The following is a 27,136-nucleotide window of genomic DNA, read 5'->3' as shown; positions in this document are numbered from 1 at the left end:
AGCAGCAGAACAAAAGAAGGAAGCAGCTGCTGCTGCAGCAAAGAAGGAAGCCGCCCAAAAGAAGGCTGCCGCAGAGAAAAAGGCACAGGAAGAAGCAGCTGAAAAGAAAAAGGAGGAAGCCGCTGCCAAGAAGAAAGCAGCAAAGAAGGCCGCTGACGACAAGATCCGTTCCGCTCAACACCAAAACATCGCTGCTTTCGGTGAAATTATGCAAACACTCAACCAAATCGTTGAGAGTGCAGGTGGACAATCATCCGGTTCGTCATCTGGTTCATCTTCCGCATCTTCCACGTCTTCAGCAGCATAAGGTTCGTTCCTTTTGTTACATTTTCTTCCTTCTCTACCTCTTCTCATGGATTCAACTTTACCATCTCCGTCCGTGGAAATCGGTAAAATATAACGTCATCATCTTTTTGAAAACAAGGTCACGCTATCTTACACAAACACATTCGTCCATTGCTTTGCTGGTCATGCACAGGTCATTATTTAGACTCACTCAAATCAAATGTCTTTAATTTCTTCCTTATCCCCGTTATCGTCTTCTATGGTATGAAAACATGCCTTGTATGACGATAACATTTGTACGCTTTTATAGTCCCGTCTTTCTCCCCCAATCCACCTTTTATACTATTCTGCAGCACTTTTGGCCATCTTTGCACATACGCCATCCAACCTTTCCAAACTTCTGCTTCATGCCCTCTTTTATCAACTCCTCACCAATATTCCCCTATTGTTGCTTAAAATGTCATTGCAAAAGTATACTAAGGAGGGTCACAATGCTGTGCATCCTTGGACACTTTTTTATTCTTCTTCTATCAAATCTTTGTGTGTGGTGATGGGTGATGAGATGTTTAGGTATCATTAAAGTATCTGTACAGGTTTTATACTCTCATCCTTCACGATCATCTTTGTCCTGCTCTGATGTATCGGTCTGCTCTTCGTTTCGCAATACTGTCTGTAATTTTGGCACAATCGTTGGTAGATCCTTTTGCGACTCGAAATCGGAGAAGAGTTGTGTCAAGACAAAGATTGCGAAAGACTTACTAGTCCAATAAGAAACATGGGCAGAAAGCATGTCAAGATATTGATTCACTCCTCCGGAATCGTAAAGGAAATCTATGCAACCGTGAGGATTTAATGCTCGGAACCTTCTTTCTGCTCTTTGAAGTTTTTCCAAATCAAAAGATTCATCTTTTAAGCCTTTGGCTTTAAGTTTGATTTGCTCTACTTTTTGCTCAGATCCTCTTTCGATTAGAACAGGTTTTCCAATCTCTTCTACTGATGAACTTCTTTGAGGATTGGCTCTTTGCATCTTTTGATCTACTTTGGGTAGTGGCGATCGTGCTCCTGATTTCATATCTTTGTAAACTGCCGTTCCTGGATGTTTACCTGCTTCACCTTTGGCATTTTTGGCAAACGGTTTTGCTGCAGCAAAATATTTGCTCAATGATAATCTTGGTTGAGCTAAAGCATCCAATAAAGCCGGAACAGCATCAGGAATCGAAATCGGTCTTAACATCCTTGCATAATCTCTATCAATCGTTGCTGAAAGTTGAAAAGCAACGGGATCGGTTGCATTATAACAATTATAAATCGATTCTGCCGCTAAACAACCAAATCTTCCTACTTCATCTCGTGCTGCATCTTCTTCTACATCTTGCGTTCGTGCATTGCCCTTTCTTGCGATCAATTGAGCGCCTTGTAGATGGAAGAAGAATCCATTGGGCGATCCAACAAAGAACAAATTCTTCACATTAAACACAAGATGATCGCAGCTGTGTTTTTCCTCTGAAGTTTGTTCTGATAACGAGGCCACTTTTGTTGGTTGATGTGAGAGGATATCAGCGGCCAATGCTGAGCCTAAAGAATGACAGATCAACGAAACTCTGCCTCCTTTCTTCTCGAAATCGGGATTTCGTCGGACGAACAAACGATATACACGATTCAATTCTTGGACCACCGCTTCCATCATCGTCTTTTTGTGTCTTGATAGGTAGTAAGGCACATCCAAAATGACCTTAGAGATGATGTTGCGTACCATCGGGATAGTAGCATCGTTGCTTACGTCGCGTAACCCATATACATTATCATTACCTTCCAGCGCTTCCTGATCATCAAAAGAGAGCTCCTTTCTCCAACAGATCGGTAAGAATTGCGCGCGTTTTCCGTGAGAGATACGTTGAACGGCTTTGTCGTTGGACAGCTTTTTCGTTAAGTTGCGCAGTCGTTCGATATCGTACACGAAATCGATCGCATCAAAGTCATCCGTGAGCTTTTGTCCAATTCCATGAATAGCGAGAACGAGCTCTGGTGGCTCATCTTTTTTATCTTCGCGTATCTGTTCTTCCTCCGCCACTTCTTCACCATCTTCCTCATCCTTTTCTTCTCCTTGTGCGTCTTCTGTATCCTTTTTGCCTTCATTTCGCAGAGCTTCTTCTGTATTCTGTTGTCTAGCTGATCTCTGCCCTTCTTCGATCGCATCGTCTTTGCCCCAGCCAAGAGCTTGCAATAATTTCACTCTAGGCTGAGACAAGCTATCTGAACTTGGCCATAGTTTTCCGAGCCAGCCTTGATTTTCTTCTTCTGATTCTTCCCGATCAGCTTTTTCGTCTGATTGCTGTTTGGGACGATTGGGAACTTTTGCCGCACCTTGTCGCATATTTGCTCTTTTCGTTCCAAGCGTATCATTCTCAACATCTTCACCGTCTTCATCTTCACGTTCTCTATCGTTTGGCTCTTGACCACCTGCCCAAGGCAAGAGGGAAGATGTGAAGATGCTAGAATTGCGCAACTGTTTCGAACGATCCGCCGTTTCTTGCCAGCCGCGGATGACCAATGATCCTCCAAGAACAGAGAGAAGCTTTCCACTCAAGTCCTGCGTAAATATGCGGCCTGAGGTAGCTCCTTCAAACCTTATCTTGCCTGTCTTTGGCATACTAGGCAAATCGAATAAATCTGCGTCATCTGAAGTGTTCTTTGTCATTTCCGATTGATCTCGATCCCATGGCTTTGCTTTATCGTATGCTTGGTCTAAATCGTTCGAGAGATTTTCATCGAACGGAATAGGTGCAAATCCTCCATCACTTGTAAGATAAAACCAATGCGCTCTTACCACACGCAGCAAGACACCTTTCCAAAAGACTGGAAATAATTCCATCGATTCAAGGTCAACATCGAACAAATGATCTTCCATCACTTCCACAAACTTTCTTCTCTTTTCTTTTGGTTCATCAGGATCTAGATGATGTGTGACGATCTTTTGACCTTCATCGTTTCTCAATTCTCCAGCTTGCTTTTTTGTCTTTTGTTTTTTTTCCGCTTTTCCATTCAATATACTCGATCCGAACAAAGCTGCTCGAATTTGATCTACACCAGAAGGTGGCCAAGTATTGATTTTTTGCTGTTGATCTGTTGCAGGTTCATCATCCTGTTCTTGTTTATCTTTTTCCTTTTCTTCCTCTGCTTCTTCTTTTGCTTTTTGCTTTTCCTTTTTAGCTTTAACTTTATCGAAGAATTGTTCCTTTTCTAGTGTTTGCCAACGTTCTTCCAATCTTCCATCATCGTCATCATTAAATGCTTGCCAGCCATCTTCAAATGCATAAAACCATCTAGTGCTGATCTTTGGCTTTTGGTTGACATCTTTATCTTTTTGAGATTCAGACATATCTATTCACCTCTATCGTCTATGTATGCGGGTGAAGGAAGAATATCGTGAATCTGATGGTAACACTTTTAAATTTTATATTTTTTCCTAAAAATAAGAACGCTAAGCATACAGTGTGAAAAAGTAATCACTCGTCAAAAGCTCCACAAGGGGCATGCATGGTGAAGGGTGTCGGAAATGGTAGCTCCTATTGGGTTATTTAAGATAAAAGTCTAAACGCGGGGAGTCCTCAAAGCGTACGCGTGTGGTTTGCCTACTCATATGCATTCGTGTAGAGTGGGGAAAGCTCTAAAGTCCGTTTAAGATCAAGAGCATCTATCCGGACAACAATCAAAACCCATCCAACCATAAACCATTCATATACCCTACTTGTCGCAAACGTAAAGTCCTTTTAAAATCCGGACAACCATCAATCCCATCCAACTATCATCCATCTACATGCCCTACTTTTCACAAATATGATCACTACATCACCAAGAAGGAGGCTATCAAGCGTTCAATCATCTTCTCCCGCTACATTACCATTGGATATCACAGCTCCGGCTCGCGTTGTTCAAAAGCAAGTAATCCAGATATGTGCACATAGCAAAGGCTGCTCCGTTGTCCTTTTCATGCGTTTAGCATTACCAAAATCATCAAAAAAGCGATCATATGCATTGTTTCCAGAAGTCTCAGACGAAGAGGGAATCAGGCTGAAATCTTCTGCTGTATATCCAGTCTCGGTTGATAAAGCTGGCAAGACTCTTTTACCCCAAAACGCAAGTCCTACTCTTAAAAGAGCTTCTCGAATACTTGCAATTAGGTACAATGCTCCCGAGACCCCTCTAGCTAATACTTTTGCTGAAGCTTGGAACAGCGACGATTCTGGAAGCGAGAATAATATAAAGCAAGTCAAACCTAGATTGATATCTGATCTTCAAATCACAATACCGCAATCAGGAGAAGAGCATACAGACGCCTCGGAAAAGCTGTATTACTTGGCAGTGATCCAAATCGAAGTTGGGCTTCACAAAGCTCCTCCCAACTGGCCGTTTGAAGCGCATATACCCATACCCCGCTGCCTAAACAACAAGCTTCATTTTACTCGGGATGAAGAAGGCGCTGAATCCGATCAACGTATGGTGGTTGATTTCGAGCCTCGTCTTGTTCAAAGGTCAGTGGGTGGACCGTTTGAAAGTTCCTCTTATCTTGATGCGGAGTTAGAAGGAGGCGATTCTGCATGCTTGATGGAAGATGGTCCACAAACAGCAGTCAGTGGATCCTTCCCAGCCACAAGTACCATCATTGCTAGATGGGCACCGGTACATGCTGCAGCAGATATCAGTCAACATGCATATTCAGGGTCAGGATATCTCCCCGTTCCAGCTCATTCACTTGCCATTAATGGACAAGTGGAAGACAAATTCGATGAACTTGGTCTACACACAATTGAAGGCGAGGAAGGCAAGAATCCTGCAGATACCTTAGGCGATTGGAGCGGGGTCATTGAGGATGTCAACACATCAGTTTGGATCACGTATGGACCTCCTTCAATCTCAAAACGTAGAAAGGCCGTCTATCGAGTTCAGATTTCATGGCCATACGTTGCAAATCCGGTCCTTATCCCGTCGGCGCAAGCAGGAGTCGTTCAGCAAACGCCACGCCTACTTCCACGTCTCGTTCTCGCTTTACAGCGGGCATGTGTTGATGAGAAAGTTGATCTATTGCATGCCAGTATCCAAGGTAAGCCAGTACAAGTGGTCTTTGATACTCAAGACAGTATTGATACTATGTCAAAGAACGATGCGATTCCTTCAAAGATGATTGATATCCGATTGCCCGAGTATATGCGTAACACTGAAGGTCAAATAATGGCAACGCTAGTCTACTCAGTAGAGGGGCCGTCTTCCTCCTCAGCCTTGAACCTCTTTGCTCCAGTGGCAAGCACGGTGACTTATTTCCATACTCGTATTCATGATGAGGCTTTACAAGATTCAGTGCCGATCCTGGCATATTCTAGTGAGCCTCTATCCTCTTCTGTTCACTGCGACGAGCAGCACCACGTAGCCACAGTAGAAGCTAGCATGCTTGCTTCCATGACATCTGTCACTATGGAGTATGTCAAGCGTACGAAGCCTCTCGTCCCTTTATCACCTCCACCAATAGCACCTCTCCGCCGGCAATCTGTTATGTCAAATACACCTGCAAGCGCTATGGCCGCTTCTTTGCTTCCATCCGTGAGAACCCCGGAGCCGAAAGAGAAATCTGCACCGATACTTCCAGCAACAAATGGAGAACGACCTGTGCAATTCAAGCGACAACAGAATTCTCAAGAACCTCACCATCTGATCACCTGGTCAACGTTCCACGCTTTCCTTTTGGTCGTCTTGGCATGTTCTCTGTACAATGTCAACTTCAACATCATTCCGTCTGTACAACAAATTTCTCGTAAAGTTGACGTGATGGGAATGGCCCTCAATTTGGACTTTGCAAATGATGGTCAACATTTGCAATACTCAGATCCAAATTTGAAAACTGCAACTTCACCATCTGCAAACAATCAACTCGCTGTACAACAACCTTATGCAAATAGTCTTGCTATACCCAACACAGGTGGCATTTCCGATTTTGTCACTTGGCTCTCAATGGCTTTATCTTGGCCATTGAGAAGAATTCTATCCATCTTTTCTGATGATAATCATTGATTTTTGTAATCTTTTGTATTTGTATCATGTATCCATATCCTCGCTGTATGTACCATTGTATCAATTGAATCAGCATATCTGTTCTGTATCTCGTTGTGATCAGCGGCTTTAGTCGGCGTTTTGCCCTTTTTCCGAAATGGAAAGTCGCGTTGTGCCCCTCCACTGATTGTGTTGTTGTTGTTGTTGTTGTTTGAGCTTCATTGTGGGGAATGATTCTTTCCAGACTACCATCACAAGAAGAATGAGTCGATATCTAGCAAGACAAGCTCATTCTGGCTTCAGATTTCGAAACAAAGCAGCATTGTCCGGTCTAAATCTAAATATCTCATTTCGTCCTCTGTCTATATCGATTTCCCTTCCAAGCAAAGAAAGAGAAGATTCTCAAAAAGTGGAAGAATGGGCATCAAAAGAAGCAATAGACGCTTTGAAAGGGTTCAAGAAACGTTTTGACAGCTCAAAAGACAAGCCAGTATCGACATATTATCATAAATTAGATGCTAATCAAATTCATCTTTTACGTATTACGGAAGCGAATATACTTCCTTTAGGTTTAAGTAATGGTAAAAAGGCAGAAGGACAAAGCGGATTAGAATATGAAGCTCAATTACGTCAAAATGAAGAAGATGTCTTAGTCGGTCATCAGGCCGAATCAAGCGGGATATTGGCAAATGGAATACCACATAGATCTTTGATAAGGCCAACGGAACATCTCGCATTCTTTACACCTCGTGTTTCATCTTCTTCTTTGGGCTCTGATGGATCAGATACGACTTTTAATCCTCCAGGAGGTGTATTCACTCGAAGAATGTGGGCTGGCGGCAAGATGGAATGGTTAAGTAGAAGTCGAAAGAATACAGAAGCAATGCGAGTTGGTGATCAATTATGGGAACGTACATTCGTTGAAGAAGCAGAATTGAAAAAGTTATCAAACGGAGGAGAAATGTTGTTGGTTTGGGTACGCAAAGAGTTTGGCCTTCTTAACGAAAATCCAATAATGATCGATAGAAGATCTTGGATCTTTCAACGTGCTCTACCAACTTCGACTGCTGAACCACAAATGAGTCCTGCAATCACACCTAAACCCGATTTGTCCTCCTTGAGCCCACCAGAAGGTTTACTTTATCCTACACTGCTATATCAAACACCTGCAAACCTATTCAGATATTCTGCCCTCACTTTCAACGCACATGCCATTCATCTTTCTCCTCCTTGGGCTCAACAGGTAGAAGGGCACCAAGGTATTGTGGTTCATGGACCTCTAAACCTAAGTTTATTGGTTCGTAAATGGGGAAGAGATATTGCAGGTTGGCATTTGAACGAAAGGGGTGAATTTATTGACGGGCCTAAAGGAGGCAAAACGCATAACATCGTAAGCGTTAAATATCGAGCAAAAAGACCAATTTATGCTGAACAGCCATATTGGATCGGCATTGACGGATCTGTAGCAAAAGAAACTTCTAGGACCAACAAAGAGAAGCATACTATTCTAGCTGTAAAGCCTGATGGCGAGGTTATTATGGAAGCGACAATCGTATCTTGGATATAAAAGCATCAATTGTAAGCAATAAATCAATGATAATTCATGTATTATGTACGACATCGACCGATTTTTCTGATATTGTACATACATTTGTGTGATGCAAAGAGCAAAGTATAAATTGATAAGCATCTTGATTACCCCTTTATTGTACAAAATTTACAAAAGTTACATTCACGCACTCCTACCGGCTGTAAGATCCTTTGCAATACTCAACTGTCCTAGATATCCGACACGATATTGATCAGGATCTTCTTCATCGACCAATACATCATCGAAAGGATTATGAGATGCTCTCTTCACATTGCGTAAAAGTTCGGGAACATCCATTGCATCATCGTCATCTTCATCATCTTCGACGATCATCTTTCCAGCCAACATTGATAAATCACTCGATCCAGCTTGAATTTGCAGACCTTCTTCATTTGCCAAGTGCAACAGACAAATGAAACAGTATGAAGTACTGATTTCATCCATCCTATCTTTGGGGTATAACTTGCGTAAGCCAGATAGCACTGCATCAAATGTACGTGGATCGGTAGGATCACGTTTGACAAGGGATGATTTGTCCAAATCCATAGAATCGCCAGGTTTGGGTGTGGATTGACGACCTCTCTCGTCACCCATTCCAGATCCACTTTGTTCACCACTAGTTTCTGGATCTTCTTCTTCATCTGCTGCAAAGATGGCCAATTCACGCCAAATGTTTTCTTTCAATTTCCGAATATCAACCCGTTTTGCTACTTTTGTATAATTGACAAATTCAGGTCGAATTCTCTTTAATGCTTGTGTTGCCAATTCTTCATCTTCGGGTTCAAGAGCCATTGCATTTTCTGTTGCTTCGCCCATCGGATCAAATCCTCCATCATCATCTTCATGGAAGAATTGCGTATCAAATGGTACCACTGGCATTCCGACGTCATCATCATCATCAAATCCAAGTGCTGCGCCACCTTGCCCTTCAAGTCCACCATTTTGTGCTGCGGCTTGAATCCAATAATCGGCTTCCTCATTCGTTCGCACTCCTGCACGCTCGTCGAGCATCTGTCCTTGTCTGCGAGGATTCAACATAGCACGTGGTTTGATGAACAATCGTAAAAGTTGCTTACTGGAGAAATGACGATCTTCTGGTAATAGATAAAGATCGTCAAAATCTTTGGATGCAGGCAAAAGTGTACCTGCTTGTCCTTTTCCTGTTTCGAACAACTCTTTAGATGTTACTGCACCCTCTGAAGATGTAAAATCAATAACGAAAGGCTCTTTCTGTTTCCGGGCAGCTTTCTCTGGTGCGCCTCCAGCGGTAGCATTGGCCCCTGCAGCCGTTGGTGCCATCACATTGCGCATCTTCCAGTGTTCTGGTCCTGCCCAATTCTTTGACATCTTTTGATCGAAATATCCGAAAAAGTCATCACCTTCGAAGGGTTGATCGGATGAATTGTTCAGAATACCTTGTAAAGATGAAAAGTCGGGTGGTCCCTGTGGTTGAGCAGATCCTTCACCAGTAAATAAGTTGCCGCCTTCTTCGCCGTCATCAAAGCTAGCCTCTTGATAATCAAATGGCTCAGCAGATCCTGCATTGAATCCAGTCATTGCACCTCCGCCGACATCGCCAAATGCATCATCCATTCCATCATCGAACACAGCTCCATCGTTCAAAGGTTCATTGTCCCATGTATTGGATTGCGTCATTGTATCAAATCCAAAGCTAGGAGCAATGGAAGTTCGGTTCTCATTCTCGGCCATAAGTTCAGAGAATGGTGTATTGTCATCTGGAGCGAATCGGAAACTAGCAAAGGTGGGACAAACGGTCATCTCTGTCAAGAGTGTGCCGAGTGCATCCTCCTGTCCGATTGCAAAATCATTTTGGCCGAAAAGCTTTGTTCGAATTTTGGTTAGATCGATAAAGTCTCCGTTTTTGTCATTTCTCGAAGTAAGCTCGGTTTCTGTCATATCGCCTTCGTCCTCTTGATCAACTTCAGACTGCAAGTCCTCGTCCTCGACGACAACGGGTGTCTCACTTTCTTCCACATCGTCTTGACCAGGAACATCACTGGCGTCGAACACAACGCGTGCTTTTGAGTCAACACCGAGGTGGTTCATCAACAAGCCTCCAGCACCACCCTCATCGAAATCAGCGCTGGTTTTCTTGAACAGTGGATCAACTGTGAATTCGAGGTCAAGCTTCTTGACTGCTAATTGATTGAATGATTTGACCAATGTGGGTTCTCTCGACCTTGCTTTCTTTTTCTTTTGGCCACTTCCATCTATGTCTTCTTCGCCTTCGCCGTCTTCTTCATCAGCGTTGCGACCACGTCCACCTCTTGTGTTAGACTCCTTGCCTTCATCTTGTAGACCACTCAATAGCTTTCCTGTTTCGACAACAACACTGTCTACGCGTGAAGTCCATACCTTCACGCATCCATCTAGAGTACACGATGCTTTCTGAAAATTGATTGAACCATCTCCATTTTCACTTTTCAGCAATGACATATCGTGGAAATAATCGATCAAGGCGAAATTCCAAGTATTAGTGGCGTTAATCTTATTATCTGTTGCCATTTTCATCCATTCTTCAAAACTGGTACTGTCTACTGTAAGCTTATTCAATTCCCTTCCATCACGATCGTGTTGCGCAGCCCCGCCTGCAGCCGCGGCATTGAGGGTGGCACCCAAACTTCTCCGTCCGTTTGCGCGTGCTAAAGCAGTTGGAGCTGAACGCATCGAAGATCCAGATTGATGGGAAGAGCTGCTAGAAGGCATAGCAGGATCCGTGCCTGGATATGCCCCTGAAGGCATAATCGATCTTGAGGCTATGCGACTTCCGCCAGGAGGCAATCTCCGTAAAGCAGAAGGGATGCGATTGCTGATCGATCTATTTGTACCTTGTGATGAACGAGGAGCATGAATGCGATCTGAAGATCCATCACCGGCATCATTGCTTGTGTCACCTGAAGCGCGTAAAGCAGCTGCAATTGCAGCGCCTGAAGCACTTGGCATCTTTCGTGATGATTGCATTTCGTCGTCGTATGAGGATGAAGCACTTCTGTTGGTTATGGATGCTAAAGGGGCGTTGTTTGTTTTTGAAAGTTCTGACGTTCTTCTATGGATGCTTTGATGATCTGTACTTTTTGATGCTGTTCTATTTGCACCGTTTTCGTTACCTCTATGATCCGATCTTTGTGAGAATATACGTTTGCCTGTACTTCCGTTACTCTGTCTTCCACTGAGTGCTCGACTTGAATCGGCTTTCGCTCCTGAGATCGTAGGAGACGATGGATTTAGACGTATTCGTGAAGACGATGAAGTAGAAGAAGAATCAGCAGCGGCCGGATTTGAAGATGATGAAGGATTCCGTGAAGAGTTGACCGAGATAGCCATGATGAATTGCCCTCTTGAAGGCGATCAATTCTTACTCTAAATGGCTGTGAACGGATTGCCCCTAATTTGATTGGATGAATGACAAAAAGAGGTACGCGAAGAGCACGAGAGCCTTAATCGACCACAAACGTATACCGTCACCGCTTGACAGATGTCTCTCTATCCCTCTAAAGGTGAATGTTTGATATGATAATGATGATGATGATGATCGTTTGTGAATGCTAGATCTTCAACGCACCTTAATCATACACAACTGTTGGTCTGTTTAACACGCATATACACGCACGCACGCACCTTACTCCCGCTTAAAGGGCGCGCGTTTATTGAGGGGGGATGGATACACAGTCTTAAGTTAAAAGGGAAAAAGTGTTCTTTTGTTCTTTACGCGTGTAAGCTGAGCAGCCAAAAGAACAGGGGGGCCTGGTGTATGATTACAGTGTTGATTGACGTGATTGCCTGCCCACTTTGACTGCTCAAGCAGGGAAAAAGGGCAAAGCGCGACGCGAGAATGACCAGTATCACGTGCAAGAATAATTAATGCTGCCCTGAATCTCGTCTTCCTCTCGTACTTCGATTCCATTCTTTCGTAGCAAGGTAGACGAAGCATGAAGCTGCAAACAATGGATGTCTGAATTATATGAATTTATTACCTTTATCTTGAACCCACTATTCCGTTCGTATTATGCCGTGTTTGTAAAGCGGTACAGCATGAATAAATAACATTTTATCCGCTTCTAAAATGAAATTTGTTGCGGATTGTATAGCTTTGTTCCGCAATGCTATGTAAAGCTTACTTCTGTGTACTGAATTGGCTGAATTGAGCGGATAGAAAGATACTACCCAACCAGACACAAGAATAAAGTGCTTACCATATTGAAACGGAAAGTGTTGAAGTCGGATGTTCAAAACGCAAAACAATAATGCCTTTGCCCGTCTTTTCGGTGCGGCCAAGTATACCCTGAACCCTTTTTCACACTTAGATGATCTATTTAAGTAATGGATAATGTCAAGCCTTTCTTGACAAACACTCTCTTCATCACAAACGCAATGAATATTCTGTCTTTATTTCTTCTCACGGTTGGAATTAGTGCTATTGGCGATGTTGATAGCCGTGAATATGATTACATCTATTTCGAGTCGAAAGGTCTCTATCGTAGATGTAAGCGTTGATTCTATAAGCTTAAAGAACTATACTCAGCGCCTGTCTTTCAGCCTTTTCATTCTCTCACAGACGCAAAGCTCAAATTTATCCAGATGCTACTTCTCAACGATGTCATGTGAGTGACGATTACATAATCATACACCAAGGCCATCATATATTGATTGTGTACATGTTAAGGCCATCGTTTGCGTAGGAAGTAGTGTAGAAGTAGCGAATACAGCATGTGTGAGTATCGCAACGGACTGGCCCAAGAAACACAAGCTAACCTTTCTTCTCCCGCACCAGCATAATCAACGTTGCGGACAATGTAGTGTACAGATTACACACAAGAATAATTCAGTCAACGGATTTTGCACAGCCCGCGAATAAGCAATTGTGTGGATCATTGCTTCAGCCGAAACAATCTCCTCTACACTGACATTCGTAAGACTTCCCATGTATTAAACTCAACCTTGCTTTCCCATTACTCTATCGCTTTGAAAAGATGACTTTGTATGCTGTTGCTATACCAGCAAAACCAAGAGCAAGATTGCTTACAAGACATCCGAATCGATTAGCCCAATGCGGTGGCCAATTACTGCATTGATTGTAATTCATAAATGCCATCGTGGTCATACTTACGATAATCCAAGCAACTGGTCCTGCAACTTTTAATTGCCTTGATTCTACTTCATTTCTTCGATTGCGTGTCTTTTCCTTATGGACTGAAACGAGAGCACCATATTCGTAATGACCAAAAGTAGACATACTAGCGCAAATATGATTCGAACAGGTTTTGAAGGTCGTGGTCGGGATACGGAGATTGCGCTGGTAATCACGATACCTATCAGAACAGTAGCATGTGTTCTGTTCACCATGAAGAAAAAGCCGTGTTGACAGCAATGAAGGAAGAGGATCAGAATCAATGCCGTACACAGGGTATGTATGGCTAGCGTCTCTCAATCATCAATTAAACTAATTGATCTGATGATTAGCGTATTCTGCCAATATTAGTCCGGTAATCTGGATCAAAGTTATTCAAGTGCTTCATTCTCGTAGTCGACCATGTGAAAGTCCATGATCGTAACGACTTCATCCTTCTTATCTTTGCAGTGATCATGTGTCAGTCACTCATAGACCGCATACATTTTATGATTAGAGCACGTTCACCTTTCTGCTGAAGGAAATGCACGCGGGATGACTGTTTGCAGTACTGAAACAATACTTTGCTTGCTTGCTTTTTTGAGAAATGTCGCCGAGTATGCAAAGACGCGTACATGAATGCGAATTGCCGAAGTGCACAAACAACACACACAGCACCGCGGTATTGCAACGACGACGACACCCAGGGAAGAGAGAGACAGAAGAAACACTAAACACGCAGGGCCGCGTTCTTTTCCGCTTTAACACACACACACACACGCACGCCAAGATTAGACGACAGTGCAGTGCCGCGATCTCTCTCTCTGCGTTCCAGTCAGCCACTTGAACGGCGGCATTCGAATAGGAATTTAAGCTGTTTTACGTACATGCACACACACACACACAGACACCTGGAACAAAACCTAAAGGCATGTTTCAGAAGTGAACAGAAAGAAGTACACAAAACACATACAAAGTATCCATCAACTTCATCTTTCATTCCTTCCTTCTATCATCATCTCGCTTTTGCTTTTTTGCAAAGGTGTACTCATTTGGAGTAGGATATAATATATCACTTCCGCGCCTCTGACAAAAAGGCTACTGACAAGATGACTTCCTCACAAGACTTCAGCTCCCTAGAAGGTGGCAGTAGCAACGATAGCACAAACGCATTGCGATTCTTGAATCCCGCTAGTGCAAGAAGGACTGATTCACCCTCAGGTACAGCACCTCCAGCATCAAATTCAGATGATCGTTCTGCTTTGGCACAAATCTTGAACGGAATTGCTGATATGCAAAGAGAGCTATCACGCTTACACATTCGAATGGACTCAATCGAAGATCGCAATACCGGCATGTCACCCGCTCCTTCTCCTCATATCAGACCTCGTCCAATCGCAAGACAACTTTCAAGCAGAAGTATTCGTTCCACTTCTCCTGACAAATTGGCTTCCATCCCTAGCAGTACCACACCTGCCCATCTTGCCCAATTGGTCAACGGCGTTTCTGCTCAACCTGCTCCTATCTTGGCAAAAGAGCCAGATTTGAACATGTGGTGCGTCGTTCCTGCAGGTGGTGCGGGAACACGTCTATGGCCTTTGAGTAGAGAAAGTTACCCGAAATTCTTGTTGGATTTGGTCGGGCAAGGTAGAACACTACTGCAAAGCACTTGGGATCGTCTATTGCCTCTCAGTGGTGCACGACAAATGATCATCGTCACAGGTGATGCACACGTAGATGGTGTGCTGGACCAATTGCCCGACCTACCCGATAGCAATGTTTTGGCCGAACCTTCTCCGAAAGAATCTATGGCAGCTATCGGCTTAGCAGCTGCAGTGCTTTTGAAGCGCGATCCCGAGGCTGTATTGGGTTCATTTGCTGCCGATCACATCATCTCAGGTCGCGATGCCTTCGAATCCGCAGTACGTGAAGCTGTAGCCGTTGCAAGGTCAGGCTATTTGGTCACTATCGGTATCGCTCCTTCTCATCCTTCTACGGGATTCGGTTATATCAAGCTAGGATCTCCTTTGAACGTTCAAAAAGCACCAAACGCTCGAATCGTAACCGAATTCAAAGAAAAGCCAGACGCTCGTACTGCTAGTGCTTATTTGGCAACAGGTAATTACAGATGGAACGGAGGTATGTTTGTTGTGAAAGCAAAGACTCTATTGGATCTCCTCAAAGCCAGTGTACCGGAATTACACGAAGGTTTAATGAAGATTGCTGATGCATGGGATGTGGGAGGTCAACGTGCAAAAGCATTACACGATATCTGGCCAACTCTTCCCAAGATTGCAATCGATCATGCCGTTGCTGAACCTGCAGCAAAAGCAGGTAAAGTTGCCGTCATTCCGGCCACTTTCGGTTGGGATGACGTTGGAGATTTCTCTTCTTTGGCAGATTTGATTCCTGCCGAAAAAGGGGAAGCACGTATTTTGGGAGATCAATCTTTGGTTCTTACCGAATCACAAGCTGGTGGTTTAATCGTTCCAGCCGCAGGAAGAACGGTTGCTTGTTTAGGTGTGGATGACGTTGTTGTCGTTGATACACCTGACGCACTCTTGATCACAACTCGTGCAAGAAGTCAAGACGTAAAGAAGATTGTTGCAAGATGCAAGAAACAATTCCCTCAATTGGCTTAAAAGATCTGCTTCGCTGGAATGAAGCCACTGCAACCTGAGAATCATCTCTGGACACTATTCCCTCATTGTTACATAGCATGTTTTCTTTTCTCTATCTCTGGGGTATGCTCTCGGTCTCGAGTCTTTGCTGTTATTGTATGCAAAAATTGTCAATTAATATATTAAACAATCAAATGTGCCAATGGAAGACATAATAAGTAGTGTTACACATGCAAGAGCAAGAAAAAGCGCGATGCTTCCATCTATCTCCTCCGTCCTTTGACAACAGTTGTGAAGCCATCTTCATCAACGACTGGCTGAGGACGTTCGCGTGGTTGCTGCTGTGCTGAGCCTTCGCCATCAACATCCATGTTATCATTATGCGAATGATCATGTTCTTCATCGCTACTGCTATCGCCACTTCCATCTTGTTCATCTCCGTTTTCTTGTTGTGTTCTTTGAATTTCGACTTTTTGGCCTTTCAGTCTAACAGTTGCTTCGTATAATTTATTCACTTCTTGTTCCGCATTTTCGAGTGATTGTTGTGTAGGTGGAAAAGCAGCATAAATGCATTTATGTAGATGAACGATCCTTCCTGCAATCCAATCTGCCGATCCATCTTCGATCTTACTTTCGTATTCATCTTCAAAGTACATTTCCAACGTTTCCGCTAAATCGTCCACGTCTGGTACTTTTGGTGCTTGTAAAGAGGCAGACGAGGAAGAACCACTGTTTGCGATTGCTTCTTGTTGAACAGAAGCAGATGGTTCTTCCGAATATGAATCACAAATATGAGAAATCAAGAATTGCTTTTTATCAGCCGAATCTACACCTCCCCATTGTTCTGAAACAGCTAGGCGCATTGCTGGCCATAATTCCATAGTCAAGATCACAGCTCTTGCAAATAGCAATTGCGTCCTTGTAGGAGCTGCATCTACGGCAGTTGATGTAGATGCCATATTTGTTGTATGTGTTGTCGGTATGGAAGAAAGTAGTGAGAATGGGAAAAATTCTTCTTGGAAGTATAAAATCTTAATTTCGGTTTTCGGGATCTTTTTTATTTTATTTTTCTTCCTTCTAGCCCAAGCGTAACGCGTACGTACGACAGCACCAGACAACTCCACGCTTTTGGCCGTTTGAATACAAAAAAGCTCTTTGAAAGGTATAAAAATGCTTATCTCTGTGAATACAATAAAGCATATGCATTATAATTCAAACTCATCCACAAATGTGTGTGTATGACTGGGCTGAGGAGGGCACTTTAGCAGGAAGAAGCGAATTGCATGTGTACATTACAACTTACTGATACGAACGATGATTGCTTCTCTTGACCATATCCAATAGTACCTATGCAGCTCATAAGTGATTGATCAAGAAACATCACCAGAATAGCCCACAAAGCTTGCTATCCTACTATCAGGATGCCGGCCAATGGATGGGCAGATCCGCAAGCTTCAAAAAGTACAAAACAAACCAATAAAATGGAAGCAAGTGGAAGTGGATCTGGACAATCAAAGTCACAAACACTGATAGAGAATATACTAATTTTAGGATTAAGAAGATCGGGAAAGTCATCAATCGTTGAAGTTGTGTACAAGTCATTACCGCCGGATGATTCATTATTCTTGGAAAGCACTTTGAAATGCACCCCATTCGACGTGAATACCATTCAACCTGTCAGAATTTGGGATGGCACGGGAAATGCTGAAAGTAGTGCACTCACCGCACAACAATCGCAAGGTTCTCAAGCAAGAACATCCAAATCGGCTGGAAATGGATCAGGTCAATCGAGTGGAAATACGACCAAAAGTGTGAAAGGCAAGCATGCTTGGGGAACGGGCGGTCAACTATTTTGGGTGGACACTTCAGCTGTTATCTTTGTTATTGATTCGCAAGATGACTTTTACGATGCGATTGATCGTTTGAATGACGTTATAATAGATGCATATTCTCACAATCCACTCATCCAATTTCACATCTTCGTTCACAAGGTAGACGGTCACAGTACGGATTATCGATACGACACTTTGCAAAACATTCAATCCAGAGTTGCTGATAACCTGGCAGACGCTTCTGCTTCTTTCATCTTTGCACCGACCGCTCATGATATCTTGGCGGATGCGGCTGCAAGACGGGAAAGAAGGGAATCATTCAATGCTGAATTGGCTGTGAGCAGTATGGAAGGAGGCGGTGCTGCTGTTGATCCGGCCGGAGGAAACCCATCCAGTGCCACTTTTCGAGGAGGTATGCCCGGCTCATCCGATCCCTCTGGTCCACATGAATCAAACTTTGCTTCTTCCACTGTTGGCTTGCCGTCAAGCTTTGGACCTGACTTGGAACGTGATGTTCGATTATCGTTCCATGCAACTTCGATCTATAATCCAAGCGTTTTTGTTGCAGTTTCGAGGGTGCAAATGGGATTGATGAACAGTGACGTCTCAAGAACGCTGGAAGATATGTGTAATGGACTGGCACATTCTTGCAAATTTGAAAAGGTGTATCTTTTTGACGTACCTACCAAGACGTACATCTCCGCAGACAGCAGTCCATACGATGAAAACAATTTCGAAGCAATTTCAGAGTATCTCAACTTTTTGGTCCAATTCAGTGGTCTATACGGAAGCCTGGCAAATGAACAAATCCAAAAAGAGTCAGACAAAGGTACGGATCGAGAAGTTCGTTATTCTGCCAGCATCGTTCGCTTGTCACCCGATACAACATTAGGCTTCCATCAGATCAACCATCATATGGCACTGGCATTCATCATGCGAACCGATATCCATACAAAACATGCGGGAATGATTGATTTTAATATTGCAATCGCACGAAAAGCAATCATTGACATTTATGATACTTGTCGTTCTTGATGTCTTTATTTGTGCAAAAAAAATTTAGCAAGCTAGAATAGAAGCACCAAAAAATGTTCAGCACTCGTTCTATGCAAACCTTTTCAACAATTTTATACCAGCAAAAAAATCCACAAACAATCCCAATTTCCTTTCCATTGGAGCATTCACAATCTTGTACGATAGACTATACATTTAATTTCCGTTGATCATTTGTTTAATGTACATGTGCGTGTGAGAGGGGGAAGGAGGGTATGTAACACTGAAACTCATCTTCTAGCCAGATCCAGCTGCTCGTACGTCCGGTGTATTTTGACTTGGTCGTCTTCTCTCTCTGATTCTCGTCAACTTCTCATCGATGTCATCCAATTGACGAGAGAGATGCAAGCGTTCAGTGCGCAAAAGCAACGTTTCATGTTGTGCAGAAGAGGTTTTGTTTTGTTCGTTTAAACTCGGCACCGGTTTAGCATTTACCAGAGAAGGAACAGATTGCGCATTCGGTATTCCTCCTGCGATTGGTGGTGCTCTTGGCAAGACACCATCTTTCAAATCACCAGAACCTGCTTCTCGCATCTCTCTCTTCATATCCAAATATTCGTGTAATGCCATCCCTCCGAACCAGCATGTAGGCAGCAAAATCAATGCGGCAAAATAGGCCGCTGTATGCAATCGAGGTCGAGGCTTGCCAGGCTGCACAGGTGAAGGAGGGGGCTTTGCACGTGTAGAGTATTGTCGTTTGCCAATCCGATCCGTGCGTATTTCATCAATCTTTTCCTTCAGCGATGGTATCCGAGGCGAAGTGAAAGGGTTATGTTCAGGAGAGGATGGATACGGTCGTTTAGAGAGCTTCTCCAAAGCTATATGTCGATTCCGTGGCAAAGTGACATCCGATAATGTACCACCAATCTGTCCTTTTGTACCAATTCGTATTCCATCATTAATCAAATGCCAACCTTGACCCAAGAAGTTGATTGCTTTCCCTGACATTGTCATTATGCCTACTGTAGCAGCATTTGGTAGATTTCTTACGCGATCTACCAAGGACATCGGCGGTATTTCAGGATTCATCGGTCTTTGTTCTGCTGCTTCTTGTTCGGCATTTAATTCAGCTACAGCTGGTGCATCATCTTGTATTCTGATCACGTTTGACCATCTCTCGAGCGATTCTGGTGACTTTTTTGTAAACCAGGTTGCTCCAGGTACTATTCCAATTCTCATCAATCGATCTAGAATCCACATTTCCATCCCTCGCATCGTTCGTGTTGCCAGCCTTTCAGGTTCTAAAACACCCGTTGTTAGCACTCCGATAGACTGAGAATTTATCTTTCTCCTCTTCAATACTTTATTGATTCGATTTGCCAAAACGATGTCCGTTGTTATCCGATCTCCTACTACTGCTATGTTTCCCACGTCTTCTCCCTCTGAGCTCAATACATCTACCACTTGCTTTGCACATCCCATTGCCGGCTTTTTGTGAGGATGAGCAAGAACTCTTTGTCCTAGTTTTCGTGCCAGCTGTTCAGCACCGATTGCCAAAGGATCATCGCTACTACCGGCCGAATTGGAAACGATGAGAATTGATTTAAAATCTGCATTTGTGAGTGAACTCCATGCCGTTTCCAAGCCAGGAGCAATTTGATCACGAAGAGGTAAAGTGATACAATTATCTTTATCGATTATGATATGATCCACTTTACCTTCTTTGTGTAACTTGTTCCAATCTACGTCCCCAATATCATTCACGATCAAATGAGGAACCACTAGACCCGGTCTTGCAAAAGATGCAAGTACTGCCCATACCCCGGCTGAATTGCCCATTTCAATTTTGATGACCGAAGTGAAGTGTGAAGTGTTGTTCAATCCATTGATCCGATTCTTTTTTTAGCTTCAAATGCAAGTCAAGCTCACGTGTGTAATTAAGCTTAAGCTTTAGCTTGCTTAAAGCCTTTGTATCCAAAAATGGAAACTTTTTTTCAGAAAAGAAGCCAACAACAAAAAGGAGAATTTCCCTTGACACTGTGCTGATCCCCCCTATCGCGCGTTGCGTTCTCTAGTTTTTTCATTTAAGGGACTGGAAACAAAATCATGCATTTGCACGCACTATTTCACTCTAACGTCGGAAGTCCAGATTGGGCTGTGTTGATCTTTTTCTATCCGACAAAAAAGAAGATTTATTCCGTTCAAGTGCCAGTGCCAAGAAGGAGTTAATGAAACCAACACTGGACTTTCCTTTTGCTTTGTGGAATGAATGACATTTCTTTTATTTTTCATGGATAGATTGCCTAAGATTGTGTGGAGATGCCGTCCAATTTGCCGAGAAAGCATGAGATGTACATAGCATTACTATCAAAACTTTTGTCATTCATTATTACAACCTTTTCACAGCCACCATCCTAATATCCTTTTGTAGTGTGATAGGGTGATCACTTCTTTCTCTCTTTCTTTCTCATCATCTTTCACCATCTAATCCCTTGGCTGGCCCATTCATCCGTTGAAAAATGATTTCAAACTCAAAAACATCTACAATTTTCACCATTTTATGCTCGTTGCTGGTCAGCGTTGCATTGACAAGTGTTCATGCTGCAAGCTTACGAACAGCAAAGCGGGCTACAACTTGTAACGGTTCATCGCAATTATGTGACAGATTGTACAGCAACGTAACATTTGCCGGTGCACATAATTCTTACGCAATCGTTCATAGCGGTACAACTTTGGCTTCAAATCAAAATGCTTCCATTACTTCTCAATTAAATGCTGGAATACGAATGCTACAATCTCAGGCGCACAAATCGTCAAATTCAAGTGTAACAGGCGCAGGTATTGACCTTTGTCACACTGAATGCTCTTTATTCCAAGGTGGTACGATAGAATATTGGCTAAGTCAAGTAAAGAGTTGGGTTGACGCAAATCCAACGGAAGTCGTTACACTTTTGATCGTCAATTCAGACACTTTACCTGCATCTCAATATGCTCAAGCGTTCCAATCAACAGGCTTGGCAAGTAAGATGTACACGCCCAGTTCTGGTGTTTTGACTAAACAACAATGGCCAACGTTAGGATCAATGGTTGATTCCGGGAAAACAGTCGTTGGCTTTTTGACTTCCGGCACAGATACTTCTACCGTTCCTTATCTGTTGGACGAATTTAGCAATATTTGGGAAACACCTTACGATCAAACAAGCGTTCCATTCAACTGTTCGATCGATCGAATTGGCTCAAACGTTAAAAGTACATCGCAAAATCTAATGTACCTTTCCAATCAATTCCGTGATTTGAGCTTGTTTGGCGGTGATCAAATCACAACACCGGATGTGGCCAATATAGGATCAACAAATTCGGAAGCTACAACTTTATCTTCTTCTGATACTTGTGCTTCCGAACATGGATCTTATCCTAATTTCATTTTGACCGATTACAGTACCGTGCCAGATTATGATTTTCCAAGGGCTGTCGCACAAATGAACGGCGTTAGCTATACTGCACCAGCACAGAGTAGCAACAGCAATGGTTTATCAAGCGGAAGCAGTCGTACAACATCATCATTCTCCTCCTCAATTGCTCTTTCATTCATTGCTCTATCTTCAGCACTAGTCTATTTCATTTTGTGATGTATTTTGCCTCCTCCCCCATTCACAAGGACAATATATTCGAGCTTGCCAATATTATCAAAATGCTATGGGTTATCTGTGTGATATGTATGATGTGAGATATAATAAATTGCAGATTAATAATTGAAATATACACAAATGCATCATATGGACTTTTCCACTTTTTCCCAATCCTCTTGCGAACTCATACTGGTATCTTTTGTAGAAGCGATTTCTGGTGAAACGGTTTGACTATTTCCATTTCCTTTTTGTTTGTTTGATTTGGGTAAAAGTTGAGAACTATGTGAGATTGAATTACTCTTTTGTATCGATTTATAAGCGATCACACGATCATTCGCTTCCTTTTCGGCCGCTTCCAATTCTCCATTTTCTTCTTCCATTTCCAATTCACCAAAAGGTGCCAGCGCTCCATCATGTGCTTGTTTCCAAACACTTCTTGCAACACCTTCACATCGAATGATCAAATCACGCGAAAGTGCATTCACAACTTCAGACGGTCTTGCGGGTAAGCCATGATTGGTATTGCGTTTCAGGTATTTCTCAACAATCGAAGTCTTTGCTTCTTTTGCCAATCCTGAAGGCTCTTCTGCATTCCAAGCAAGCTTTTGACCTTTGAAAACGTACTCACGACCATGCCAATCGCATTGACTTCCATAACGTGCATTAGGATCCAGCAAAGGCAAAGGCGCCAAAGCAACATGAGAAGCAGCAATTGCACCTTTATATCCTTCAATACAATGATGTTGTGAAAACGTCCAACGGGCAAAATAAAATGCTAAATGCATCATCGCAGCAAGGAATGCATTCAAACATTCAGCAAAAATACTACTTGCTACCACACCAGGATGAGCTAATAAACTCTTTGGCTCCATCGTATGGCCGGCATGATTTGCTCCTCTCATGTCCAGATATGATCCAGCTTCATCGATCAATGGTGTTCCAGGCTCAGTCCGTAGTCGACGTTTGTTCAGCAGATCCTCCAGTCCATGAGCTGCCAATTCACATTGGTATTTTACGCTTTCGTATGGATAGGGTGACTTGGCTTTGTCTGTGCATTGAAAATCTGTTGGATCGTATGCGGCTTCGCTGGCTTCCAAGCTACTGGTCCAAATGATTCTACTTGGAGTCGAATATGGCGTCGCACGTAAGGCTGGTAGAAGAGCTCGTGCAAGGATATAATGCGCTCCTACATTGGCTTGCCAAACCCATCCGTATCCATCTTTGCCCACGTCTCCTGCTCGTTGGGTCTTGTATGCTGGATAGGTAACCGCTTTGTGAAAGTTGATCATCATCATCCAAATCGCATGTGGCCAATTGATACCAGTAAATGCAGCACTTCCAGCATTCATCACAACGTGTGTAACATATCCATGTCTAGCAGTGATATCTTTTGCACATTGTAATGCGGAAGCCATACTGCCCAAATCAATCGCTTGAATTTCAATCTTTGTTCCAGCAACGAATCTTCTTCTGTACCTTCCACGAGCTTTTGCTTCTCTTTCTCTCATAGAATATGTACGTCCCGTTCTTGGATCTCGTGTTAGATCTTTTGGTTCAGATCCTTCTCCAGCAACACTGAATCCATTCTCCTTTGCATTGCTAATGGCTGCATTTCGCCTCCTCCTTCTCCTTAAACTTGCTTCCATTGCTTGTGCGACTAGTGCAGGGTCTGCGTCTTCATCAATATGTCCATTAATTTTGATATCGGTACTCTGATCAAGAACAGCTACTGGAATATGGGTTGGTGTTTCTGCTTCATCGGGTAATTCTTCCAAATAATGTAACAAGTTCAACAGTTGAGCTCGTGCTCTATGTGCTTTCATTGCATTTCTGCATGCCATCACCAACGTACATCCTTCCGGTGCTGCGAATGGAGTTGGTGGAACGGTAATATCTCGCTTTGTTAAATGAGGATGTGTGGGGAGCGTATCAGAAGGTGTAGGAGAAGAAAGTTGTACCAAAAGACGTTGTGCTAAGCCGAATCCTACCCCACTATTCGCACCAGTGATTACGATCACCGGCCTTGGAGATTTATCTGTCTGTTTAGAAGAAGAAGAGGTGGCCATGTCGTTATGTTTGAATGGTGAAGAGGAAGGAAGAGGTGGATCATTAATATGCATAGAAGGATTTAGCGTCTTCTTCTTATTTTTTGGCACAAACACAGAGAGGCAATTGATCAATAGATGGGGTCCAATCGGACCATTCTAAACACACTCACTCTCTCAGCCCACAAAAACGCGTCCTCTCCTCTTTAATGCGGTCATAATTACCTCGCTTGAAAGGAAGATTGCTCATCATTGCGGAAGAGAGGATGCAATGGATTGTCATGTGTTGGAAGTACTAAGAAGAAAAGAAGGTCGATAAACATAGTTTCTATAAAGTTTTGAGTGATCTATCATTGCGGATAAATACAAGCTTGCTTGGTGAAAAACTGTGTTAATCGAAGTACACCCTTCACCGAAGCCCTAAAGAGGCTCTTGCGGTTAGATAAATCATTGCACGGCCTTGTCCTCGCAGCCTCTAAGCAGGCTATTCGCATCAAAGCGGATTGATATTGCATGCATTAAAGCAACGTAACAAGCTCCGAAAGAAAGCAAAAAGTTTTCATGCACAGCAACTTATATCTGTCTCCCGCACACCGTGTCAAGGCATGAATATAATCTAAGATATATCACATACATACTCAAAGTCTATTTCTTGCTCGATTGCCGAATGTACACCCTGAAAAATATGAGCACGGCAACACTTTGAACTTTGTGACCCTTCATCCTTTCCTCCATTCCTCCCTACACGATCGTAAAGCATTTGTTTGTGTTCATTCATATGCCCTTCGACAAACTCATCAAGGTTGCTTACTCTGCCACAAAATACTTTCTTCATCTACACACCATCTTTCATCATAAGAAGACATGCATTCACACCTTTCAATCATGAGATCGACATCGAAAGTCTTTTTCATTTGTGATATCGTCTCGTTGGTGTTTTTCATCTTGCTTTTATCTTCTATCACTGCACCCGTCAAAGGGGACCTACATGTTGTCAGAGAACGAGGTAGGCATCCTGCTCACTTCAAGAGAGTCAGTATCAACGCCAGGGATGCAAATGTTCTAGATCACGATTCTCAAGATGTGAAGCGTCAAGACAATTCTGATGATGAGCAATCAAGCACGACTGAAAGCACAAGCGAAACCTTCAGTAATGCAATCAGTACAGTGTTCGTCTCACCAACAGATAGACTGCCAACAGCTTCTTGGACTTTCCCATCTACCGTCACGCCAACTTCAACAGCGACAATCAATCTGTCCAGTATGATCGTCACGGCAAATAATGCCACACTACCCACTCCTATCACCACAACTGTCAATACATCTCCTGTCCCACTCTACGTTCCACCTTATGATCCACTCGCTGATCCAGGAAAGTATAACGTTCAGTATTTCGGACCAGGAAATGGTCATTCAACAGTCTACCAGGTCGTTTATTCCGGCAATGCTCAACGTGGACCAATTACCGCAACAATGGTGGCAGATGCGGGTAATGCAAAATTGTTTGGCGCACAACAATCTACCGTTATTGACGGTCAATCGACTAATGTTTGGGCAGCAGTTTCTTGTGGATATCAAGACGGTTTGGTCTCAAGTGTTGCTTCTCCGTCAGCTGGGTATTGTATTTACTACAATAACCATGATCATGTCACTTCCACATGGACAACAGAAATGTAAGTGGAGCGAGGCTCACACTAGATGAAATCATTCTGACCCTTTCTTTCCTTTTCCACAGCACACAAATCGCAGCAGAGACAACGATTACACCTTCACCAGGTGCAGTGGAATCGTCTATCGCTTCAGTCAAATCCGTGCACGGTCAATATGCAGCCAAGCCGTCACTGTCCAACAGTGCCTATGCTGAATTCGCAATGTCTACCCAACTTGTCGCCATATTACTCGTGCTGGTCACATTCGTCTATTTCGGTTGATTCTTTCGAGCTTCCCTATTCCCTGTCTCGTACTCTATCTAGCGTCTCTTACTTATCTGTAGCCTCACTTCTTCCTATCGAACCAGAACAATATCTTTATCATGCACAAATGTCGGTCTAAGGACAATGCTGATGCACGTCACTTTAGTGATATGATAATGATAAATTGCATGCTTCATGAACCCTCCTTTACTCGTCTGTGGCTGCCTCCTCTGCCATGTCAAAGTACTTCCATTGGTTCGGTCCTGGGGTAATTTCCAAGGGTTCATGACTGAAGGTGTGGGAAAAGGAATTAGTCACTCTGCTAAGCAAGAAAGAACAAATTGTACCACTCACGATTTCCATTCTAGCATCTTTGCTGCCAACTTAAGTTCATCTTGTGCTTGAATGATGACTTCTTCAATTTGACCGGCGTCCAAAGTACGTTCTAAATCAGCGATAACTTCTTCTACTTGATTTGCATCTCCACTATTCAATGCTTGTTGATGTTGCTTTTGTGTTTGTTGTAAAGCGTCGAATCTTTGTTGAGTGAGAGCAAGAGTAGCTTGACGATAAACTGATTCAGAAGGTAACCCCTCCAAAAACTTTAGTGTTTGTGTATAATTTGATTCTAATGCATTCAATGGAGATGGATGAACGGCCAAGCCTGTCAATTCAGTCGTATTCTTGCCACGTAATAGTTGAGATGCTCCTGCTGATGCACTTGCGATTGTGCTTGTACTTGAAGCAGCACGTAGAATGCGTGTGGCCAACATTGTTTTTTGAGTGTGTGTGATGGTGATCGCTTCTTACTTCCAACTACTCCATCTTCTTGAACTATTGAACGCCCAATCTCCGTGCGTTTAAGCAGAGGCGTATTTATAAGCTTGTAACCAATAATCTCGCTCTGTGTTTCAAGGCATATGGCACGTGTTCGATCGTTCAAACTGCCATACGCGTACAGACAAATCGCGACCGATTAAGGCTTTAAAGCTTTGGATTTCGCCCTTCTAATCTCTACCTTTAGCGCACTGACCGGTAAAAGCGATTTACACATGCC

At 43.1% G+C, this 27,136-nt stretch overlaps 13 protein-coding genes across 13 annotated transcripts; 6 read left to right on the top strand and 7 right to left on the bottom strand.

Moving 5' to 3' along the window:
- Positions 1–598: 598 nt before the first annotated feature.
- FA14DRAFT_21452 (uncharacterized protein) lies at positions 599–3,728 on the bottom strand. Its single transcript, XM_025502005.1, has one exon. It carries the CDS (start codon positions 3,662–3,664, stop codon positions 890–892), a length of 2,775 nt encoding a protein of 924 aa, XP_025358264.1. The 5' UTR covers positions 3,665–3,728; the 3' UTR covers positions 599–889.
- Positions 3,729–3,917: 189 nt separating this feature from the next.
- On the top strand, positions 3,918–6,422 carry FA14DRAFT_159757 (uncharacterized protein). The gene has a single exon (XM_025498372.1). The coding sequence runs from the start codon at positions 4,123–4,125 to the stop codon at positions 6,346–6,348; it is 2,226 nt and encodes a 741-aa protein (XP_025358263.1). The 5' UTR covers positions 3,918–4,122; the 3' UTR covers positions 6,349–6,422.
- Positions 6,423–6,560: 138 nt separating this feature from the next.
- Positions 6,561–7,994, top strand: FA14DRAFT_159756 (uncharacterized protein). Its single transcript, XM_025498371.1, has one exon. It carries the CDS (start codon positions 6,590–6,592, stop codon positions 7,892–7,894), a length of 1,305 nt encoding a protein of 434 aa, XP_025358262.1. The 5' UTR covers positions 6,561–6,589; the 3' UTR covers positions 7,895–7,994.
- FA14DRAFT_159755 (uncharacterized protein) lies at positions 7,925–11,584 on the bottom strand. The gene has a single exon (XM_025498370.1). The coding sequence runs from the start codon at positions 11,261–11,263 to the stop codon at positions 8,060–8,062; it is 3,204 nt and encodes a 1,067-aa protein (XP_025358261.1). The 5' UTR covers positions 11,264–11,584; the 3' UTR covers positions 7,925–8,059.
- A 905-nt stretch (positions 11,585–12,489) lies between these two features.
- FA14DRAFT_159754 (uncharacterized protein) lies at positions 12,490–13,601 on the bottom strand. The gene has a single exon (XM_025498369.1). It carries the CDS (start codon positions 13,170–13,172, stop codon positions 12,894–12,896), a length of 279 nt encoding a protein of 92 aa, XP_025358260.1. The 5' UTR covers positions 13,173–13,601; the 3' UTR covers positions 12,490–12,893.
- Positions 13,602–13,829: 228 nt separating this feature from the next.
- Positions 13,830–16,099, top strand: FA14DRAFT_159753 (uncharacterized protein). Its single transcript, XM_025498368.1, has one exon. It carries the CDS (start codon positions 14,156–14,158, stop codon positions 15,686–15,688), a length of 1,533 nt encoding a protein of 510 aa, XP_025358259.1. The 5' UTR covers positions 13,830–14,155; the 3' UTR covers positions 15,689–16,099.
- Positions 15,810–16,793, bottom strand: FA14DRAFT_21403 (uncharacterized protein). Its single transcript, XM_025502004.1, has one exon. It carries the CDS (start codon positions 16,624–16,626, stop codon positions 15,931–15,933), a length of 696 nt encoding a protein of 231 aa, XP_025358258.1. The 5' UTR covers positions 16,627–16,793; the 3' UTR covers positions 15,810–15,930.
- Positions 16,794–17,148: 355 nt separating this feature from the next.
- On the top strand, positions 17,149–18,689 carry FA14DRAFT_142678 (uncharacterized protein; the record flags this gene model as incomplete). Its single annotated transcript, XM_025497182.1, is given in 3 exon segments — positions 17,149–17,715; positions 17,912–17,970; positions 17,988–18,689. The coding sequence occupies 3 exon segments, from the start codon at positions 17,149–17,151 to the stop codon at positions 18,532–18,534; spliced, it is 1,173 nt and encodes a 390-aa protein (XP_025358257.1). The 3' UTR covers positions 18,535–18,689.
- A 4-nt stretch (positions 18,690–18,693) lies between these two features.
- On the bottom strand, positions 18,694–20,453 carry FA14DRAFT_159752 (uncharacterized protein). Its single transcript, XM_025498367.1, has one exon. It carries the CDS (start codon positions 20,329–20,331, stop codon positions 18,790–18,792), a length of 1,542 nt encoding a protein of 513 aa, XP_025358256.1. The 5' UTR covers positions 20,332–20,453; the 3' UTR covers positions 18,694–18,789.
- A 535-nt stretch (positions 20,454–20,988) lies between these two features.
- On the top strand, positions 20,989–22,260 carry FA14DRAFT_159751 (uncharacterized protein). The gene has a single exon (XM_025498366.1). The coding sequence runs from the start codon at positions 21,012–21,014 to the stop codon at positions 22,119–22,121; it is 1,110 nt and encodes a 369-aa protein (XP_025358255.1). The 5' UTR covers positions 20,989–21,011; the 3' UTR covers positions 22,122–22,260.
- A 232-nt stretch (positions 22,261–22,492) lies between these two features.
- Positions 22,493–24,187, bottom strand: FA14DRAFT_131016 (uncharacterized protein; the record flags this gene model as incomplete). Its single annotated transcript, XM_025496924.1, has 1 exon — positions 22,493–24,187. A coding segment is annotated over one exon (1,695 nt), but the record flags the coding sequence as incomplete, so codon positions are not given.
- A 733-nt stretch (positions 24,188–24,920) lies between these two features.
- Positions 24,921–26,540, top strand: FA14DRAFT_170711 (uncharacterized protein). Its single transcript, XM_025500292.1, has 2 exons — positions 24,921–25,839; positions 25,902–26,540. Exons 1-2 carry the CDS (start codon positions 25,031–25,033, stop codon positions 26,095–26,097), a joined length of 1,005 nt encoding a protein of 334 aa, XP_025358253.1. The 5' UTR covers positions 24,921–25,030; the 3' UTR covers positions 26,098–26,540.
- On the bottom strand, positions 26,269–27,043 carry FA14DRAFT_159750 (uncharacterized protein). Its single transcript, XM_025498365.1, has 2 exons — positions 26,434–27,043; positions 26,269–26,368 (listed from the first exon to the last, which is right to left on the bottom strand). Exons 1-2 carry the CDS (start codon positions 26,850–26,852, stop codon positions 26,287–26,289), a joined length of 501 nt encoding a protein of 166 aa, XP_025358252.1. The 5' UTR covers positions 26,853–27,043; the 3' UTR covers positions 26,269–26,286.
- Between the last annotated feature and the right edge of the window lie 93 nt (positions 27,044–27,136).

Source organism: Meira miltonrushii, assembly GCF_003144205.1.
Source record: "Meira miltonrushii strain MCA 3882 unplaced genomic scaffold FA14scaffold_1, whole genome shotgun sequence".
NCBI lineage: Eukaryota > Fungi > Basidiomycota > Exobasidiomycetes > Exobasidiales > Brachybasidiaceae > Meira > Meira miltonrushii.
This window is presented reverse-complemented; position numbering and strand designations above follow the sequence as displayed.

Bases quoted from the DNA above. Each gene is read 5' to 3' on its own strand.
- FA14DRAFT_159750 (XM_025498365.1), bottom strand. From the start codon at position 26,852: ATGTTGGCCACACGCATTCTACGTGCTGCTTCAAGTACAAGCACAATC. The intron at 26,369-26,433 runs GTGAGTGGTACA...CCACACCTTCAG, and splicing joins AAGATGCTAGAATGGAAATC to TCATGAACCCTTGGAAATTA.
- FA14DRAFT_159754 (XM_025498369.1), bottom strand. From the start codon at position 13,172: ATGTCTACTTTTGGTCATTACGAATATGGTGCTCTCGTTTCAGTCCAT.
- FA14DRAFT_159755 (XM_025498370.1), bottom strand. From the start codon at position 11,263: ATGGCTATCTCGGTCAACTCTTCACGGAATCCTTCATCATCTTCAAAT.
- FA14DRAFT_159753 (XM_025498368.1), top strand. From the start codon at position 14,156: ATGACTTCCTCACAAGACTTCAGCTCCCTAGAAGGTGGCAGTAGCAAC.
- FA14DRAFT_21452 (XM_025502005.1), bottom strand. From the start codon at position 3,664: ATGTCTGAATCTCAAAAAGATAAAGATGTCAACCAAAAGCCAAAGATC.
- FA14DRAFT_170711 (XM_025500292.1), top strand. From the start codon at position 25,031: ATGCATTCACACCTTTCAATCATGAGATCGACATCGAAAGTCTTTTTC. The intron at 25,840-25,901 runs GTAAGTGGAGCG...CCTTTTCCACAG, and splicing joins TCCACATGGACAACAGAAAT to CACACAAATCGCAGCAGAGA.
- FA14DRAFT_159751 (XM_025498366.1), top strand. From the start codon at position 21,012: ATGATTTCAAACTCAAAAACATCTACAATTTTCACCATTTTATGCTCG.
- FA14DRAFT_159757 (XM_025498372.1), top strand. From the start codon at position 4,123: ATGATCACTACATCACCAAGAAGGAGGCTATCAAGCGTTCAATCATCT.
- FA14DRAFT_21403 (XM_025502004.1), bottom strand. From the start codon at position 16,626: ATGGCATCTACATCAACTGCCGTAGATGCAGCTCCTACAAGGACGCAA.
- FA14DRAFT_159752 (XM_025498367.1), bottom strand. From the start codon at position 20,331: ATGGGCAATTCAGCCGGGGTATGGGCAGTACTTGCATCTTTTGCAAGA.
- FA14DRAFT_159756 (XM_025498371.1), top strand. From the start codon at position 6,590: ATGAGTCGATATCTAGCAAGACAAGCTCATTCTGGCTTCAGATTTCGA.